Source organism: Staurois parvus, unplaced genomic scaffold (genome assembly GCF_062004578.1).
Source record: "Staurois parvus isolate SC_StPar_1 unplaced genomic scaffold, SC_StPar_1.0 ptg001787l, whole genome shotgun sequence".
NCBI classification, from domain to species: Eukaryota; Metazoa; Chordata; class Amphibia; order Anura; family Ranidae; genus Staurois; species Staurois parvus.
Genome location: NW_028319583.1, coordinates 716868 through 737203, shown reverse-complemented (window position 1 = coordinate 737203; position 20336 = coordinate 716868). Strand labels below are relative to the sequence as shown.

At 44.3% G+C, this 20336-nt stretch overlaps 1 protein-coding gene across 1 annotated transcript in view; it reads left to right on the top strand.

The window, feature by feature from the left end:
* DNAH9 (dynein axonemal heavy chain 9) overlaps nucleotides 1-20336 on the top strand; it is a 336995-nt gene that overhangs the window by 232125 nt on the left and 84534 nt on the right. Inside the window, exons 55-59 of the mRNA XM_089663852.1 lie at nucleotides 6854-7058; nucleotides 16692-16856; nucleotides 17035-17175; nucleotides 17958-18128; nucleotides 19765-19887. Coding sequence (XP_089519978.1) covers nucleotides 6854-7058; nucleotides 16692-16856; nucleotides 17035-17175; nucleotides 17958-18128; nucleotides 19765-19887 — 805 coding nt within the window. The remainder of the gene's footprint in view (nucleotides 1-6853; nucleotides 7059-16691; nucleotides 16857-17034; nucleotides 17176-17957; nucleotides 18129-19764; nucleotides 19888-20336) is intronic.

The window sequence follows — 20336 nt, the reverse complement described above, 5'->3', positions numbered from 1 at the left end:
CCTCAAGGAGCTTACAATCTAACCTCTAACTCACATTCATACATACACATACTAGGGTCAAATTAGTCAGGAGCCAATTAGCCTACCAGCATGTCTTTGGAGTGTGGGAGGAAACCAGAAGAAACCCACGCAGGCACAGGGAGAACATGCAAACACCATACAGGTGGTGCCGTCATTGGGATTTGAACTGACAACTCTAGTGGTGCCAGGCGGAAGTGCTAACCACTTAGCCACTGTGCTGCCCAGTTAACCCTTTTGACTCCCAAACGGAAGTTACCAATTCTTGGATGGCAGCATAGATTCCAGCAAAGTCCCAAAATAACTGTTGGCCTCGCCATATATCGAATAAAATTTAGGATTTCGGACAGTAAAAGCAGCTTGTGATCAGGTTATTTCTGATGTAAAGCGAAGCGTGCGTAATATATTCATACAGCGGTTGGCATTTTCTTTTTTTGCACCTGGCAGCTAATCTGCCCTCGCCGGCTCTAAGTGACGATCATTATGTTGCATCTTTCATGAAATGCCACCGGGCAACATGTCAGAATCCTGATACGTTCCTGGCTCGCCGGGCTGTGCAGCGGCGCAGTGCGGTTCGGAGCTCTCAGCTTTCGTATATTAAATTGGGGTTTTCAACACCTCGGCAGCCGGTGACGCGACGCGATGAAAGAATCCTGCGCAGCAGATTAATTGAAAGGGTAAAAAAAAAAAACCGGCCACACAAGTCATTTAGTGTTTCTCATTAAGGGGAAAAGCTGTTAACGCAGTGACACCCGTCCAGCAGCACGTCAACAGGATTTCCTGCATGTGACGATGAGTGTAATTGACCTCCACGAATAATAATTATGAGGAGAATGAGGAATGACCCTCGATGATTCATGTGCGCGGTGTTCCCGTCTCCACTAATCCTCGCTGTCAATTTACCAGCGCGGCTGGAGTAAAGGGAAACTCCGCCTAAATAGTCAAGTATCCCGTAGAGACATATATAAAGGATAGGCATCATGACCATTCCATTCCATTTGGTAAAATTTTATTGTTCCATCACCCGGATGCGGAGAATTGCCTAAGGTGGACCTTCACAAAAAAAAATGCTAGTACTACCCGTCCCCTTCCTCCCCTTGTCCCCCCTCTTTTGGGGGGCGAGTACTTTTTTGTGACAGGTACCCACTTATGCAGTTCATTCAGACTTGCCACCCACCTCCAGAGCTCACAACCTCCTGGGACACCTCAGATACCAGGAGCAGGGGCGTGTTTATCATAAGGCAAATAAGGCTTTTGCCTAGGGCGGCATTTTTCAAGGAGGCAGCGGCATCTTTCAGGGGGGCAGAGCTGCCCCCTGAAGGAAGGGATGGAAGAAGGGGCACACGCAGCATGGGGAGCAGGTGGGATCTAAGAGAAGCTGAGGGCTGCTTGATGGTGTTTGCAGAGCCTGGCTCTTGTTCCCGGGGATGTCCGGAGCTGTGAAGGTGAGTGTCTTTTCTCCCGCAGGGTCGGGGAGGGGGGTGGCAGTGTATGGAGGGCGGTGGTAGTGGAAGGCTCTCTCGGGTGGGATGTTGTTGGTCAGTGTCAGGCTCTCTTCGTGGGGGATGGGGGTGTTGGTCAGTGTCAGGGTCTCTCTGTGGGGGGGGGGGGCAATTTTTGTGTTGCCTAGGGCAGCACGAAACCTAAATACACCACTAACCAGGAGACTGTAGGACTAGCTATGCTATGCCAGTGAGAAGCCAGCTGTGAAACCAAGATATCCAAGATGGCGGCTCCAAGAAAGACAGTGATGGACTCCATGGGCTTGTAAGCGTCTATTTCCAGTATTTGTAGCTGATGACTTGAAAAAACCAAGTAAAGCTCCTCTTTACCAGCTTACCCACCGCCTCATAGCAGATGTAATGCTACAGGGCAACGTCTCTGAGCAAAATCACATAAATATACGTGATTTAGCATTTCCGCCACCCTACCCGCGCTGCTATTGGCTTCTGAAGATGTCTGAAAATTGCTGGCCGGAACCCGGTGATTGGCAGCAAAGCTTAGGAGGGAGAACATATGTGTGAACAACACAGATCTCTCTCCTGTGTGCATGGATGTGCTGCTTTCTATCTCTCTGCACAGCAAAGAGATAGAAAGCAGCAATTCTGCTTAGTAAAACATAACACAGCACACAATAAAATCACTTCCTAACACACAGTTAACCCTTTGATCACTCCAGATGTTAACCTCTTCCTGCCCAGTGCCATTAGTACAGTGTCGGTGCTTTTTATTAGCACTGATCACTGTATTAGTGTCGCTGGAGATGTCAGTGGCAGTTAGTCAGTTCCCACCCAGTGACAGATTGCTCGCCGCAGTCCCGCTAATAGTTGCTGATCGCCACCATTACTAGTATAAAAAACACTAAAAATTCCAGTATATAGACCGCCATTTGTAGACGCTATAACTTTCCAGTAAACCAATTAATTTACACTTATTGAGATTTTTTTTAGCAAAGACATGTAGCAGAAACATTTTTTTATGACGAAATTCTAGTTTTTTAAATTTTTTTATTGGATATGCAAAAAGTAAAAAATATTGCTGTTTTTTTTTCAAAATTGTTGGTATTTTTTGTTTATAGCGCAAAAAAAAAAAACGCAATGGTGGTAAAATACCACCAAAAGAGCTCTATTTGTGGGAAAAAATTACATACATTTCATTGATGTACAGCGTTGCTTGACCGCGCAATTGTCAGTTAAAGTATTGCAGCGCTGTATCGCAGAAAATGGCCTGGTCAGGAAGGGGGGTAAATCTTCTGGAGGGCAAACCCAGGTATTACTTTGTACTAGTAGCAGTGACCTCATCACTAAGTTATACATAGCTTGTGCAGTGTAGATCTGTGAGAGGGGCCCAGCAGGCCACACCCACTACAGGCTGCCTGCAGAAAACCACAGTAGGGGGCACAGACGAGGCCTTTTACCCTGCACAAGGAGAGAGAGCAGGAGTGAGCGGTCTTTACTACAGGTAGTTTCACACTGGATTCCTGCACAGATCTGGAAGAAATACACAAAGTTCACCAAGATTCAAGGAAGAATACACATGATGAATTGATTTAGGCGGTATTTGCTTATAACGAGTGTTTAGCTTTAAATGTAGAGATGGATCTAAAAAGATGATGTGGCACTTCAGGGCCTCAAAAAATGTGATAGGTAGTCTAGAAATTTGATGCAGAATTTATGCCGCTGGAAAGCCTGAAGGTGCTCTTTGGATTTTGGGCCCCTCTATGCATATAAGCAGGAAAACAAAGTCTTACACATGTAGTATCCCCATACTGGGGAGGTGTAGAAGAATGTGTTTTGGGGTGAAATTGTAAGTATGCCCATGTGTGCGTGCCCATGCAAACTTCTGAAGGTAAGGTAGCCTGCAGCCTCCACTGGTTAGGTGCGGGTATTCAGAATACACTCTGTGTTCTCCCATAAAAAAACTGAATCCAGCCTGGTTTTTCATAAAACCATGTCACCGGCAGCAAAGGAATGCCATACTAATCACAGCGGCCACCGAGGTACATAAGCAAGCAATCAGTCTTTAGCTTTCACTAGTCTGAAGCTGTCAAATCAGTTAGAGATGATTGCTGATTGGTCATTTGAGGCTGCATTTTGAACATTTCTCTTGGCTGATTTACTGTGTTTAATGTTGTGGAAGGTTTGCTGGTGCTGTACAAGTATGTGTATGTTTAAAGAGGAGCACCCAAGAGTCCTACAATGCAGTAGTTCCAGTAATAAGGTTCCAGTGTTAGAAAAAAAAAATACATCCAGCTCATTTTGGGGGATTGGGGTACCTCCTTCCTCAGGGCACTGGGTGATGGCATACTGTATGCTGTGGGCCTTGTGATAACTGGAGAATGCGGCCAGGGGCGGAATGACCATTTGGAAACTTGGGCACTGCCCGAGGGCCTGGGGTCAGTAGGGGGCCCCATGGGATGCCCCTGGTACCTTTTTCATAGGCTTTTTTGAGTTTGGGCAAGGACACAGGGGCCCCATGATCCCCTATTGCCCAGGGGCCCTATGAGTTGTCAGTCCGCCCCTGATTGCGGCTTGGCCATTTCAGTGTTCCAGTTCATACACAACCCAGACACCATTTCTAGTTATCTTAAGGCTACTTTCTGTAAATGAAAAATGCAATAAAAAATGCATATGCGGTTTTGCCACATTTTTCCCACCTCGCGTTGACATTTAACTCAATGCTTCTTGCGTTTTGCCACGTTTGCATTGTGTTTTCCCCATATCACTTCCCACTATTCTAATGCCGTTTTCTTGCGATTTCCAGTGCAACTAGTGATGCAGCTTCAGTATGACTTTAGAAGTTCTCAAGCCCAGGTTCACAGAATTGCATGAAAAAGGAAATCACATTATATTCCAGCTTCAGTGCAATTTCAGCCCCATAGACTTCTATGTTATCTCACAGAAGTCGCATCAGCATAGATGAGAAGCATTCCTATGTGACTTTGAGTGATTAGTGTTTTTTTTTTTCCTTTAACCCTGACCTGTATCCCTCAAAGTCGTATAGGAATGCTTCTCATCTATGCTGATGCGACTTCTGTGAGTTAAAATAGCAGTCTATGGGGCTGAAATTGCACTGAAGTTCACTAGGAAGCTATTCCAAAATCGCACTCTGCTGCGTTGATTAGAAGGGCACCATTGAATGAAATTATTATTATTATTATACAGGATTTATATAGCTCCAACAGTTTGCGCAGAGCTTTACAAAATGAAGGTAGACATTACAGTTACAATAGAATTTGGTACAAGAGGAAACAGAACGCCCTGATCCTGTGAGCTTACAATCTAGGAGATGAGATTTCCCTTGTCATGCGATTCTATGAACCTGTGCGTGACAACTTCTCACAGGTGAGTTGAGTTTTCGATGTATTTCTCATGCTTTTTTAATATCCTAGATTGTAAGCTCCCAGGATCAGGGCTCTCCTAACCCTCTTGTATTGAACTGTATTGTTGCTGTATTGTCTCCCGTTATATTGTAAAGCGCTGAGCAAACTGTTGGCGCCATAAATCCTGTATAATAATAATATGATCTCCATTTATTTCAATGAGGGATGAGTTTTTGGTGTGGTTTTTATACCGGACCAAACATGCACCAAAAATGCATGATTGTTGGACTTGCAGAATCCCCGAGGCTAATACTTACCTACTCCATAAAACCACCACCACCCTTCAAAACCTTCCCCACCCAAATAAACACGCAACTCTCTTTCTGGTGTAAAACCGGCCATAGCAGCCATTTATTTACCATAACTCAAACATAAAATTTCTTACAGTAACTTAATTGATACCTGACAGTAAGATCACAAACCGGGTCCAAGGTCTTCGAAGGCAACATTACTCCCATCACAAACTCGGCTGTATCTGACACCCAATGAAAGGCCCCCAGCCGCTACTACACCGCCTCGGGGACAATACTACCGTTACTTAGCCCAGATACAGCCAATGAACTACCACATTACCAACATGACCTTTTATTGGGAAGGGACACCCATACCTACGATGGGCCCAACCCATAATTCACCATCTTGTCACTCCAACACCGCCTTCAAAGACCCATCGACCCCTGCCGGCTGCCATGACAGAACGAACAAACACTTCGGGACACAACAGCTGTCCTGAACACTGAACAAACACAATGAACCCACATAAAACAAACACCACGAACAACTAACCAAACAGCAGAACCAACACCAGGACAAACACAAGGACAAAACTATAACCAACACAACAAACAGAATACAAAAAACCAACTCCAGAGCGGGAGGGCGGGAGAAACCACCTCCGTGATGGCACAAGCTCCGACTGACTCCGACAAGACCCAACCCCCCTTTTCAAATCCTGCAAGACCACCCCACAATGATGCGTACTCCAATCAAGTAAGTAACCACCCCCACCCCCTTTTCTCTTGCTTAGACTCCCACCCAAATTACACTCTCCGCCTCGTCTGCACGCCCCAGTCATGCTGGCCCTCCCTTATAGCTTCGCTCAGTCCAGGCCTTGACTGAAAGCAGGATTTTTTTTTAACCACAACTGAAGTGCAAGGGACCATTGTGAAGAACTACATTGGATTTAAAGGGATGCAGTTTTTGTCTGCTTTTTTTTTTTAACTGAACAAAAACAGATGGCTCACAGTCAGGGGCCTATTCACAGCAAGGCATACATGGCATTTGCCTTGGGCGGCATTTTTCAGGAGGGTGGCTCCACCCTCCTATTTTTGTGTTGCCTATGGCAGCAAAAACCTAAATACACCACTGCTCACAGCATTTACCACCACCCAGAGCCTTAAAGAAGGAATTATCTCAGTCCCCAGCTGCATTTTTATGTTAATACCAAGAACGTCTATAACTAAACTACTAACTTGAATAACTCATTATACAAATACACCCAACATTCACCAATGTCCCTTCATTGAAGAACCAGCACCATGGCTAGTCTAATCCAGGAGTTGAGCAGCCAAGGTCCTACACACAAGCTCAACACACCACTATGAATGAACCTCTAATTTTTATTTCTGTGGTATATACTGGTTCTCCTGCACTACAACACATACTAACAGTATAAAGATACTTCTATGGTATAGAAGTATGGGGAGATATTTTCCTACCCTCACCTGATTTACTGTCCTGTAATCCCATGACCAACAAATTGCCTCCCATAGCCTAGATTGATATCAGTGCTTCTTTCCTCAGTCTTCGTGTCTGTAGGCGCATACAGTAACATAGTTTTTAGGTTGGTAGGTTCCTGGAGGTGGTTCGTAGGTCAGTACTGAACAATGTAGAGATTGTGGTTGTCCCCTCTGGTAGTCCTGAGAGGAACCTTTCCTTCTTGGTTTGTTTCAGGTACATCAAGATTGGGGATAAGGAGTGCGAGTACAGTCCCAACTTCCGCCTCATCCTCCACACCAAGCTGGCCAATCCCCATTACCAACCAGAGATGCAGGCACAGTGCACGCTCATCAACTTCACTGTCACCCGTGATGGCCTGGAGGACCAGCTTCTGGCAGCTGTGGTCAGCATGGAACGACCTGACCTGGAAGAGCTTAAGGTAACCAACTCCATGCCATCAGATAGCAGATAATTTAAAGTGGCACACAACTCTGGTTGAAAAAAAAATCTACTCAAGTATATATTCTTCACTCAAAAAAAATAATCCCTTCTATTGTTCTTGGCCTCCTCCAAATTCCTTTTTTATGCTGCTGTGATCTGACTTCCTGTAGGAGGGTGGCTACGTTTATTCTCCATGGTCCCACTGTATATAGGAACAGAGCCACCCTCACTTGCTTGCTCTCGAGATGGACTATTTGTAGAGTGCATAGAGCCGTGCGCACAACTTCAACTAAAATACACAACAAACGGAAACAAAAGGAGGCACAAAAACACAGTAAGAAACAATTCCATGAAAATAGATCAGGACCATTAAGTGTGTTGATTATTTTTGGAGAATATTATTTAACGTCACTTTATTCAGGAGGAAGTCAGTCCAGTCTCAGGATATGTAACTTGCAATGGCAGTAATAGAAAAAGTTCAGAAAACACAGCCACGGGGTATCTTTTCATGTTCAATGGCTACCCATCTCCTCTATTCCACATTGATGATTAGCAGTCTCTCAGACTCTTCTTTTAATTATTATTATTATACAGTATTTTTATAGCGCTAAAGGGTATGCTCAGCTCTGTACAGTAGCAAGGGGGACAGAACATGAGACAATACAGTAACAATACAATACATGAGGGGTTCGAGGGCCCTGCTCTTTTGAGCTTACAATCTAGGAGGGAGGGGAAGGTGATATAGGAGGAGATGGCTGTGGGGGATGGAGTGGTGGGAGGAGTGGAGGAGGTTAGTTGTTAGGTGAGGTCGGGTGTTAGGTGAGGTTGGGGTAGGCTTTCCTGAAGAGGAGGGTTTTCAGGGTGCGCCTGAAGGTGAGGAGGGTAGGTGACAGTCTGATGGATTGGGGTAGGGCGTTCCAGAGGATGGGGGAAGTCCTGGAGAAGTCCTGCAATCGGGTGTGGGAGGAGGAGACCAGGGAGCTAGAGAGGAGGTCCTGTGAGGAGCGGAGGGCACGGGTAGGGTAGTATTTGGGTTTTAGGTCAGTTATGTAGTTTGGGGCGGCATTGTGAATGGCTTTGTAGGTCAGAGTTAGCAGTTTGAATTTGATGCGTTGGGCAATCGAGAGCCAATGAAGGGATTGGCAGAGGGGGGAGGCAGATGTGGAGCTGTTGGTGAGGTGGATGAGTCTAGCCGCTGAGTTCAGGATGGTCTGGAGTGGGGATAGCGTTCGTTTGGGTAGGCCGGTGAGAAGGGAGTTGCAATAGTCCAGGCGTGAGATGATGAGGGAGGGTACGAGTTGTTTGATGGTGTCTGGGGTGAGGAATGTGCGTGTCTTGGAGATGTTGCGGAGGTGGAGCCGGCAAGATCTAGATAGCAGTTGGATGTGGGGTACGAAGGAGAGGTGGGAGTTTTAATCTATATTTGTTTTTCAAACTTTTGTTTAATGCCATAGTTTTAAATATCACCTCTGTCCTAAGTTACATGTAAACCAACTGAGTATGTGCAATGCAGGCACTGTGTTCCTTGGTTCTAGTACTTCCCCCTCGGAGCCTATGGAAGCTCCCGCCCACAGATGTTCAGCACTACCACACTCACCAAAAGTATAGAAATACTTCTATAGTTTTGAAGTATGGCATTGAAACAAATAAAGGTGTCAAAGACAGGGAGATATTTTCCTTCCCTTACCTGACTTCCCATCCAGTAACTCAGCCAATCGCCTTCTACAGCCTGACAAGGTGGCTGGTTCTAGTACCGCCCCCTCGGAGCCTTCTCAATCACCATCCATATACTGTAGATTAGAGCAGCCATTCTCAACTTTTTTTTACCCCCGAGGAACCCTTGAAATAACTAATAAATAATAAAGTCTTGGGGAATTCATGGAGGATCAATAGGAAAAATGTCTATTACATCTGTTGGAAGTGGGAAGTACCTTAGTGCTCGAAATGCAGCCTTAAAAATGAGCTAAAAGGATCATTGATGTCATGCCCCGGTATTGGTATTGGCCCTGGAACTATGCAGGCACCATCAAATGAGAGGTCGTTCAGCCACAGCTCAAAGAGCCCCTAGCAATCTTTGAAGGATCTCTAGGGTTCCACGGAACCCTGGTTAAGAATGGCTGGATTCGAGGTTTTCTAAATGTGGCCAGAAGGGCTTAGATCAGCCTTTGTCATCCGTTTCAAAACAGAGTAACGCATTAAATAACTTTCTGGTCTCAGTGAACTCCTGCTAAAAATGACTAAATCTATAAATTATGATACATTGGTGTGATGGTCAGTGGGAAGAATGCTCCTTACACGTGATTATTGGGAAGAGTTATCAAATTGACAGGTACAAGGGTATCTGTCAGTTTCGGGTACCCGCTCCCCCCTCTTCCACTCCCCAAAGGTCGCAGTCTCTGGTCATCTCCTGTAGTATGTCCGCAGTCTCTGGTCATCTCCTGTAGTATGTCCGCAGTCTCTGGTCATCTCCCGTACTATGTCCGCAGTCTCTGGTCATCTCCTGTACTGTGTCCGCAGTCTTTGGTCATCTCCCGTACTATGTCCACAGTCTCTGGTCATCTCCTGTAGTATGTCAGCAGTCTCTGGTCATCTCCCGTACTATATCCGCAGTCTCTGGTCATCTCCTGTACTGTGTCCGCAGTCTTTGGTCATCTCCCGTACTATGTCTGCAGTCTCTGGTCATCTCCTGTACTGTGTCTGCAGTCTCTGGCCATCTCCTGTACTGTGTCTGCAGTCTCTGGTCATCTCCTGTACTGTGTCCGCAGTCTCTGGTCATCTCCAGTACTATGTCTGCAGTCTCTGGTCATCCCCTGTACTATGTCTGCAGTCTTTGGTCATCTTCTGTACTATGTCTGCAGTCTCTGGTCATCTCTTTTACTATGTCTGCAGTCTCTGGTCATCTCCTGTACTATGTCTGCAGTCTCTGGTAATTTCCTGTACTGTGTCCGCAGTCTCTGGTCATCTCATGTACTATGTCCCAAGTCTCTGATCATCTCCTGTACTATGTCCGCAGTCTTTGGCCATCTCCTGTAGTATACCCGCTGTCTCTGGTCATGTCCTGTACTATGTCCGAGTCTCTGGTCATCTCCTGTACTGTGTCCGCAGTCTCTGGTCATCTCCTGTACTATGTCCGCAGTCTCTCGTCATCTCCTGTACCGTATCCGCAGGCTTTGGTCATCTCTTGTACTATGTCCGCAGTCTCTGGTCATCTCCCGTACTATGTCCGCAGTCTCTGGTCATCCCCTGTACTGTCTGCAGTCTCTGGTCATCTCCCGTACTATGTCCGCAGTCTCTGGTCATCTCCCGTACTATATCCGCAGTCTCTGGTCATCTCCCGTACTATATCCACAGTCACTGGTCATCTCCTGTACTATGTCCGCAGTCTCTGGTCATCTCCTGTACTGTGTCCGCAGTCTCTGGTCATCTCCTGTACTATGTCCGCAGTCTCTCGTCATCTCCTGTACCGTATCCGCAGTCTTTGGTCATCTCTTGTACTATGTCCGCAGTCTCTGGTCATCTCCCGTACTATGTCCGCAGTCTCTGGTCATCTCCCGTACTATGTCCGCAGTCTCTGGTCATCCCCTGTACTGTCTGCAGTCTCTGTTCATCTCCCGTACTATGTCCGCAGTCTCTGGTCATCTCCCGTACTATATCCGCAGTCTCTGGTCATCTCCTGTACTGTGTCCGCAGTCTCTGGTCATCCCCTGTACTGTCTGCAGTCTCTGGTCATCTCCCGTACTATGTCCGCAGTCTCTGGTCATCTCCCGTACTATATCCGCAGTCTCTGGTCATCTCATGTACCGTGTCCGCAGTCTCTGGTCATCTCCTGTACTGTGTCCGCAGTCTCTGGTCATCTCCCATACTATGTCCGCAGTCTCTGGTCATCTCCTGTACTATGTCCGCAGTCTCTGGTCATCTCCTGTACTGTGTCCGCAGTCTCTGGTCATCTCCTGTACTGTGTCCGCAGTCTCTGGTCATCTCCCGTACTATATCCACAGTCACTGGTCATCTCCTGTACTATGTCCGCAGTCTCTGGTCATCTCCTGTACTGTGTCCGCAGTCTCTGGTCATCTCCTGTACTGTGTCTGCAGTCCATTGGTTCAGAATATTTTTTTTCTTGTTTTCCTCCTCTAAACCTAGGTGCGTCTTATGGAGCGAAAAATGCGGTACTTATTTCCAACAAAAAGGACTATAATGAAACGGTCTGATCTAATTAATGCAAAAGTTTTCCCATTTTATTTTTGGGCGAGCAAGATGAAAACTTTTTCAGCAGACAGTCGGACGGGGCTAATTTCTCTTTGTGCGCTCCTCTTATCTGCGGTAATCAGGTGGCGGGCGGGGAGCTCAGGAGAGATAATGAATTATTCCTGTCACTGCTTTTTTTTCTATTTTTTTCATTTCAATACAAACACTTCCAGAAGGACAAGCCTGCAATCAGCCTCCGAAGATGTTCCGATTAAGGCTCACGTACCAAACAGACTTGATTTAATGGGGAGAGATTCCGTCCGCTCGGCTCTCCTGATTTTATCACGCTCTCTTTTCTTCTTCCTCTTCGTTTTGTCTCCTGCTAAAAGCTGATGAAAAGTTTCTTTTTCAGGAATCAGAATGCGGAGACGTTTGGCTGTAATTATACAAAGTGTTATAAATCACTCCATCGGCTTGTCAGTCTGCCGTCTACCTGATATGACATCTGACAGATCGCACCATGCATATTAAAGACGGGCCCTGGCCAACGAGAACAGAAAGAGCTCCTTCAGATGGCTGCCAGCTTTACAATCTCTGGGTAGATGCAGCCACAACTCAATTCATTTACCCCAAGGAACATGAGGGCTTTTGTCCTGCTCTGTCCATGACCTCTCCTTGATGGATCTGGTCAGTGCAGAATGAAAAGATTTTCCTAATTTGTCTTAAATGAGGTCTTGAGTCATATAAATAGATTTATACATCAGACAGACATTGGATGGACATTTTACTTACCACTACCATTTACTATGACCTCAAAGTACAATAGGCATCAGCGTTAGAAGTGCACTCTGTAAGCAGCACTCAGTAACAGACCTGGTCAGGCATCAGCATTAGACCAAGTGCACGCTATAGTCAGCACTCAGTAACAGACTTGGTCAAGCGTCAGCGTTAGACCAAGTGCATGCTACAATCAGTACTCAGCAACAGACCTGGTCAGGCATCATTGTTAGACCAAGTGCATGCTATAATCAGCACTTAGTAACAGACCTGGTCCGGCGTCAGCATTAGACCAAGTGCATTCTATAATCATCACTCAGTAACAGACATGGTCAGGCATCAGCGTTAGACCAAGTGCACGCTATAGTCAGCACTCAGTAACAGACCTGGTCAGGCATCAGCGTTAGACCAAGTGCATGCTACAATCATCACTCAGTAACAGACATGGTCAGGCATCAGCGTTAGACCAAGTGCATGCTACAATCATCACTCAGTAACAGACCTGGTCAGGCATTAGCGTTAGACCAAGTGCACGCTATAATTAGCACTCAGTAACAGACATGGTCAGGCATCAGCATTAGACCAAGTGTACGCTATAATCATCACTCAGTAACAGACCTGGTCAGGCGTCAGTGTTAGACCAAGTGCACGCTACAATCAGCACTCAGTAACAGACTTGGTCAGGCATCAGCGTTAGACCAAGTACACTCTATAAGCAGCACTCAGTAACAGACCTGGTCAGGCGTCAGTGTTAGACCAAGTACACTCTATAATCAGCACTCAGTTACAAACCTGTTCAGGTGTCGGCGTTAGACCAAGTACACTCTATAAGCAGTATTCAGTAACAGACCTGGTTGGGCGTCAGCATTAGATTAAGTGCACTCTATAATCAACACTCAGTAACAGACCCGGTCAGGCGTCAGCGTTAGACTATGTGCACTGTATAATCAGCACTCAGTAACAGACCTGGTCGGGCGTCAGCATTAGATTAAGTGCACTCTATAATCAGCACTCGGTAACAGACCTGGTCAGGCGTCAGTGTTAGACTAACTGCACGCTATAATCATCACTCAGTAACAGACCTGTGCAGGCATGCCTTCTTCTCTGCTATATAAGTTTATGTGAGGACGTGCTGAGGGGTGTGGCTGTTACTCATCTCTCCCTCAGACAGATGCTGGATGGCCATTTCATTAACAACCTTCATTTAGTTGTCTTGTCTTCATATTCTTACTACAGCAGTTGTGTGTGGTGTCAAAATATGCAATCCAATAGGCACCAGAGTCAGACCTAGTGCCCTCTGTGATCAGCACTCAGTAACAGTCCTGGTCAGACATTCTGTCTTCTCCGCAATGCAAGTTTATGCGAGGACACGTGTGCCGAGGGGGTGTTGTTGTTACTCAGCTCTGCCAGCACAGAGCATGGCTTCTTGCCCTAAAGTTTAGTTGAAGTCACATAAATAGATATATGTCAGCCAGATATTGGATGAACCTCCATTGAATAGCTTGGCAGTTGTGCCAGGTATAAGACTATAAGGTCCAATAGGAACTACAGTTGGACCTAATGTGCTCCATAATCCGTGCACAACAACAGACTTAGACACACCCCCTTCTCTGCAATACAAATCTGTGTGAGGACACAGAGGGGTGTGGCCATTACTCAGCTCTGCCAGCACAGAGCATTGCCTCCTACTCCTAGAAATGAATGCGCAATTCAGTGTACATTCCGGGCTCATTCCTAGTGTCCGTAAGGTGCTGAGAATGGAACAGGGTGATGGAACAATGTAACTTCAGCTTGCACAGGATAAAATCAATGAAAAGCCTCATTGCCCCAAACTCCGAACCTCTCCTTGGCTGTGGGCGAGTGCCAACCACACAAGCAAATCCCCCCATGTCCATACAGCCTCCACACCAATATAAAAAAGGTAGCGTGCCACTTATTTATTAACAAGCTTTATTCCACCAAACAAAGCATGTTGCAGTTGACGTGTTCCACCCAGACGTACTTAAGAATAGAGATTTTTTTTTTTTTCATGGAGTAAAACTTTTTGAAAGGAAGTTATTGGGGTGCAACCATTTTGCTTTTTACCACGTACATGGAACTTGCTCAGGAGTTACATCAGTGACTGCCCAATGGCGGACCCAGAAGAGTCCGTGATCCCAGGAGGTGCATAGAATTTATATGGCTGGAGGAGGGGATCCTAAGGGTAAGTATGTCATAATCCCACATGGAAGAAAAATATATTTGAAATATATTCTAAAAATATTCTTCCCAAATATATTGACATATATTTGAAATGCTACAGTTTTGGCCATATTCATTATATGTCAAAATATATTTAAACAAATATATATACTGCATGTTGAAATGTGTTTTTATTACAAAACATATGAAAAATATTTTTAAAAATACACTTCAAATATACTGTAAGTCTTTAAAAATACAAATCTATACTTTTGGAATGCATTTACAAATATTTGTAAATATATACCGGTATGTTAAAATTACTTTTTTTTTAAATATATTCTTCAGATTTTTTTTAACATATAAAAAAGTCATTTTAACATATATTTTCATATACAGTTGTGACCAAAATTATTCAACCCCCAATGCTGTAAAGGGGTTTAGGGACTATAGTGTACATTTGGAATTGTATTCAGAATCAAATCCTACAAGGACGTTGTAACTACCCAAATGCAACTAAAATGACATCAATTGTTTATGTAATACAGTAGTAAATGGTTCTTATGTGGTTTCTTCATTGCCACAATTATTCAACCCCTTAAAGACTACCACTCTGAAGAACAGAGGTTCATACAGGTGCTTTCCATCAGGTATTGAAAACACCTGTGGATGTCACCGAGCAGCAATCAAGCATAATAAGCACCAATTAGGCAGCTTTAAAATGACTGTGATACTCAGCTCCTTCTAGACATTTACTGGTGTGGTTACAAACATGGTGAAGGCAAGAGAATGGTCCAGGAAGACAAGAGAAGAGGTGATTTCTCTTCACAGGAAGGGCAATGGCTATAAGAAGATTGCAAAGATGTTAAACATACCAAGAGACACCTTAGGAAGCATCATTCGCAAATTCAAGGCAAAGGGCACTGTTGAAACGCTACCTGGTCGTGGCAGAAAGAAGATGCTGACTTCGACTGCTGTGCGCTACCTGAAGCGTAGAGTGGAGAGAAGTCCCCGTGTGACTGCTGAGGAACTGAGAAAAGATTTGTCAGATGTGGGTACAGAAGTTTCAGCCCAGACAATAAGACGCACACTGCGTAATGAAGGCCTCCGTGCCAGAACTCCCAGGCGTACCCCCTTGCTGTCTCCAAAGAATAAGAAGAGTCGACTGCAGTATGCCAAAAGCCATGTGGACAAACCACAAAAGTTGTGGGATAGTGTTCTGTGGACTGATGAAACAAAATTAGAACTGTTTGGGCCCATGGATCAACGCTATGTTTGGAGGAGGAAGAACAAGGCCTATGATGAAAAGAACACCTTGCCTACTGTGAAGCATGGTGGAGGGTCAATCATGCTTTGGGGCTGTTTTGCTTCTGCAGGTACAGGGAAGCTTCAGCGTGTGCAAGGTACCATGAATTCTCTTCAGTACCAGGAGATATTGGATGGAAACGTGATGCAGTCCGTCACACACCTGAGGCTTGGGAGACGTTGGACCTTTCAACAGGACAATGATCCCAAGCATACCTCCAAGTCCACTAGAGCATGGTTGCAGAGGAAAGGCTGGAACATTTTGGAGTGGCCATCGCAGTCACCAGACTTAAATCCGATTGAGAACCTCTGGTGGGACTTAAAGAAAGCAGTTGCAGTGCGCAAGCCTAAGAATGTGACTGAACTGGAGGCCTTTGCCCATGAAGAATGGGCGAAGATACCCGTAGATCGCTGCAAGACACTTGTGTCAAGCTATGCTTCACGTTTAAAAGCTGTTATAACTGTAAAAGGATGCTGTACTAAGTACTAAGATTGAATGTCACTTGGGGGTTGAATAAAACTGATAATGCTGTGAGCACAGAAAAGACATTTGTGGTTATTTCATTATAACTGTTATGTTATATTTGTCTGACCTACAAGTGCCTCTTTAATGTAAATGTAAGCAAGATGACTGAATGATCAAAAGCAATGTCAAACTGGCCAAAACACTCAATTTCAGTGGGGGTTGAATAATTTTGGTCACAACTGTATATCTGTAGATGCATTCCAAAAATGAAGATTTGTATTTTTAAAGACTTACAGTATATTTGAAGTGTATTTTTAAAAATATTTTTCATATGCTTTGTAATAAAAACGCATTTCAACATGCAGTGTATATATATATATATATATATATATGTATATATATATGTTGATATATATTGAATATATATACATACACACATTATTATATATATATTTCAGATATATGGCAATAAATTTGGGAAGAATATTTTAAAAATATATTTCAAATATATTTTTCTTCCATATGGGATGGCAAAAGCCTGCCACCCAGCAAGCAGAAAAGTTACGATTTGTAAAAAGCCTTGGTGGACTCTAAGGGGAAGGGTGTTGAACTGCATGCCTGAGATTTCAAGAATCATTCAGATTACCATATTGGCAAATTAGATGTAAAATGACCTTTATTAGTATTTATTATTGAACGATCCTTCTTTGTATTCAGTCCAACCTGACCAAGGAGCAGAACGGCTTCAAGATCACCTTGAAGACCCTCGAAGACAACCTTCTGTCTCGCCTATCTTCTGCCTCTGGGAACTTTCTGGGGGATATCGAGCTGGTGGAAAACCTGGAGATCACCAAGAAGACAGCAGCAGAAATTGAAGAGAAGGTAAGGCTTTAGACTAGCCTCAGCTTGGGCAAGGTGGATTCTAATTGGTTAGTATGGCTTAGCCTACTACTATACTTTTCTATATTGGTAAGGATAATGGTGAGACCTGACCCAACCGCCTCATGTCTGAAGGTATCTAGATGTTGCCGTCCCCATTTACAGCTTTTATCCCTTCTAGGTCCAAGAAGCCAAAGTGACAGAAGCCAAGCTGAACGAGGCGCGAGAACACTACCGCCCAGCCGCTGCCCGCGCCTCTCTCCTCTACTTCATTATGAATGACCTCAATAAAATCCATCCCATGTACCAGTTTTCTCTGAAGGTCGGTGACTAATGTCTCCAATATAGTCTTGAACACATCCCTGTTATGTCTTGTTTCATTTCTGCCAATCTTATGCCTCTATCGGTTTCATATTTCATGTACAGGAATTATATCTGAGACTTTCATATTGCTTTGCAGCAACTGGGCTCAGCTTTTAATAACGGCAACTAAACCTTAAAGCAAGTAGGGTTATTACAGGTATTTGTGTATCTCCCTGTAGATCATCGCCTGCTCTGCCACAGAAGTACAACAGAAAAGAAAATATAGAAAAACACCTTCAATGCATGCCTTCCAAACTATTGCTTGGGTCATTCGGTGTAATGTCCCAATCTTTATTGGGAGCTAAAAGCTGAAAGCAGGCTTGCAACGGCAATGGTTTTCGACAGGCATGAGATGGAGGTTCTTAGGTGGGTTGCAGGAGGGAGATAGCTCCGGATGAGCATCCTTTCAGTTGTATAACTGCTTTACTATGAAGAATGAAACTCCATTTTTCTCTGAAGGTGAATGAATAATATAACAGAGGGTAGAAAAGTGTAGAAATGTTTTGTATTCTTTAAATATATATTGGCTGAAAGGCGGTTTAGCTTTCGTGGAGGTCTTCTTTAATGCAGGTCTCCACTAAAGACTCTGTGTATCAGACTGATTTTACACATTTATGTCACATTTCAATATTCTGATGATAGTGCCCCCTATGGACTGTACCCAGATGCTGCACATGTACCATGTTAGGAGATGGACTGTTTGCTTGATAAAACATGGATACTGTCTGTGTTCTCTCCCAGGCATTCAGCGTGGTCTTCCAGCAGGCTGTACAGAAGGCACCAGCAGACGAGGTCCTCAAACAGCGTGTGGCCAATCTCATAGACAGCATCACATTCTCTGTGTTCCAGTACACAACGCGGGGGCTGTTCGAGTGCGACAAGCTAACTTACACGGCTCAGTTGGCCTTCCAGGTAAGATGGTTACCTATTACTATGGTGCTTATCCAAAATATCTCTCATACCTGGAAGAAGGGATTAACTGTCCACCCATGAGGAGCGTTTACTGTTCAACCAAGAAAGAAATAAGGGGAGACCAATGAGAAACTATGGGGTTATGTTTGCCCAATGAGGAAATGGAAGGTAACTTTTCAAGTAATGAAGAAATAGGGTTAACTGCTCATCCAATGGAAAAATAAGGGTTCACTGTTCATCCAATGAGAAATACTAGAGTAACTGTTCATCCAATGAGTAAATGAAGGTTTACCGTTCACCCAATGAAGAAAATGAGGGTTGTGTTCGACCATTGAGGAAAAAAGGGTTAACTGTTCATCCCATGAGGAAATGAAGGTTAGTTGTTTAACCAATGAGGTAATGAGAGGTAACTTTTCAACCAACGAAGAAATGAGGGATAACCACTCATCCAATGGGAAAATAAGGACTCATTGTTTATCCAATGAGGAATATGGGAGATAACTGTTCATCCAATGAAGAAATGAAGTTTAACTGCTCATCCAATGGGATAATGAGAGTTCGCTGCTCATCCAATGAGGAAAACAAAGGTTAACCGCTCATCCAATGGGGAAATGAGAGGTAACTGTTCAACCATGGAAGGAAGGAGGGTTAGACTGTTCAACCAATGAGGAAATAAGAGTACACTATTTATCCAATAGAATATAACGGAAAATTGACCAATAAAAAAGGCTTAACTGATAAACCAATGAAAAATAAAGGTTAAAGGTTCAACCAATGTGAAAATATGGGTTGAGTCCGTAAGCAACAGCTGGAAAAAATGGAAAGGTTTCATGTTCGTTGGCCAAGTTAAAGGTAGACATATCAACCTGCATATATATACCACCTTGCAACAGGTGTAGTAGACATAATGTGGAATTATCTGGTCCTGGGGTAAGAATTGATCTATTAGATGATGGTGGAGATAGATGTCTGTATGGAGCATAAGAAGGAAAACTCAACCAGTGTGATTGTGTTCATACCATCATGATGTGGGTCCCTTGATGGTGAATATCTGTACTGTCTACCGTACATACAGTAATTAACAAATTATTATATAGATATCTATTTTGTTATTATATTGAAGCAGTTGGTGATCTCTACACACCAGTCCTTCACCCTTATTTCTCAAGTGGAAGCCTCGGCATGTTTTTATCTTTACAATTATTTAATTTGGTGGTGGAAGAATTGTCACCCAAAAAAAATATACTTGTAGGGAAGAAATACAAGAAAGACCACATGAATATACATTCATGAACAAGTTGTACGGAAATTGTGGTCACCCCAGCTGAGGCTATACAGGGACTTGACGCTTTCTCTTTTCTGGTGAGATGCAAAAGACCCTACCATGGACAATAAAAGTCATCTTGGGTCTTCTATAAGAAGTCTATCTGTGGGTTAGTGTGGTACACTGTAGAGACCTGCAATGGTTTGCAGGTTATACCCGAGACCCTGAGGCCATATTCAACCACCCTTCCTCAAACTTGCTCCAATATACAGTATAGGACCTCTGTATGGGATCCCAGTAAGCTGGTTGGGATTGAGCAATGGGAAGCCTCTCTAATACACTTTTTTTTTTACCGTTTTCTACATCTCTCAGATCCTGCTGATGAACAAAGAGATCAACACAACCGAATTAGACTTCCTTCTGCGGTACCCTGCCCAGCCCGGCCTCACCAGCCCAGTGGACTTCCTCTCTAACCAGTCCTGGGGTGGAATCAAGGTGAGATGGTTCTCAGCACTTTTCTTCCCCCACTTGCATGTCTTTGCTGTGCATTATTCATGTACCTGGCCTGCTCTGTACATGTCTGTCCCCTCTGGTGATTCTCAAGGACATTTAATCTGGGACATTGCTGATCACATAAGCAACTGCTATTCCATGGTTTGATTGGTGGTTTCCTAGAAGAGGAGATGTCCTGGGGCCATAGATGAAGCCGCAGGCTTGCAATGACATTAAGTATCCTCCATAGGAAGGTTTGCATACAGCTGTTTGTTTAACTCTATCTCTCCCCGTACTGCTCGTGTTTCGTACACATGTGGAGAGCAGTTTGTTATAAAGTCTCTGTGGTGTGGTTAACAAAAGAAATGGTCAAGGATTTCAGTATGCTCCCCGGTGCCAAAACCACTAGGAAAAGGTCAGAAAGAATCCAATGGCTCCCTTTCTTAAAGGAT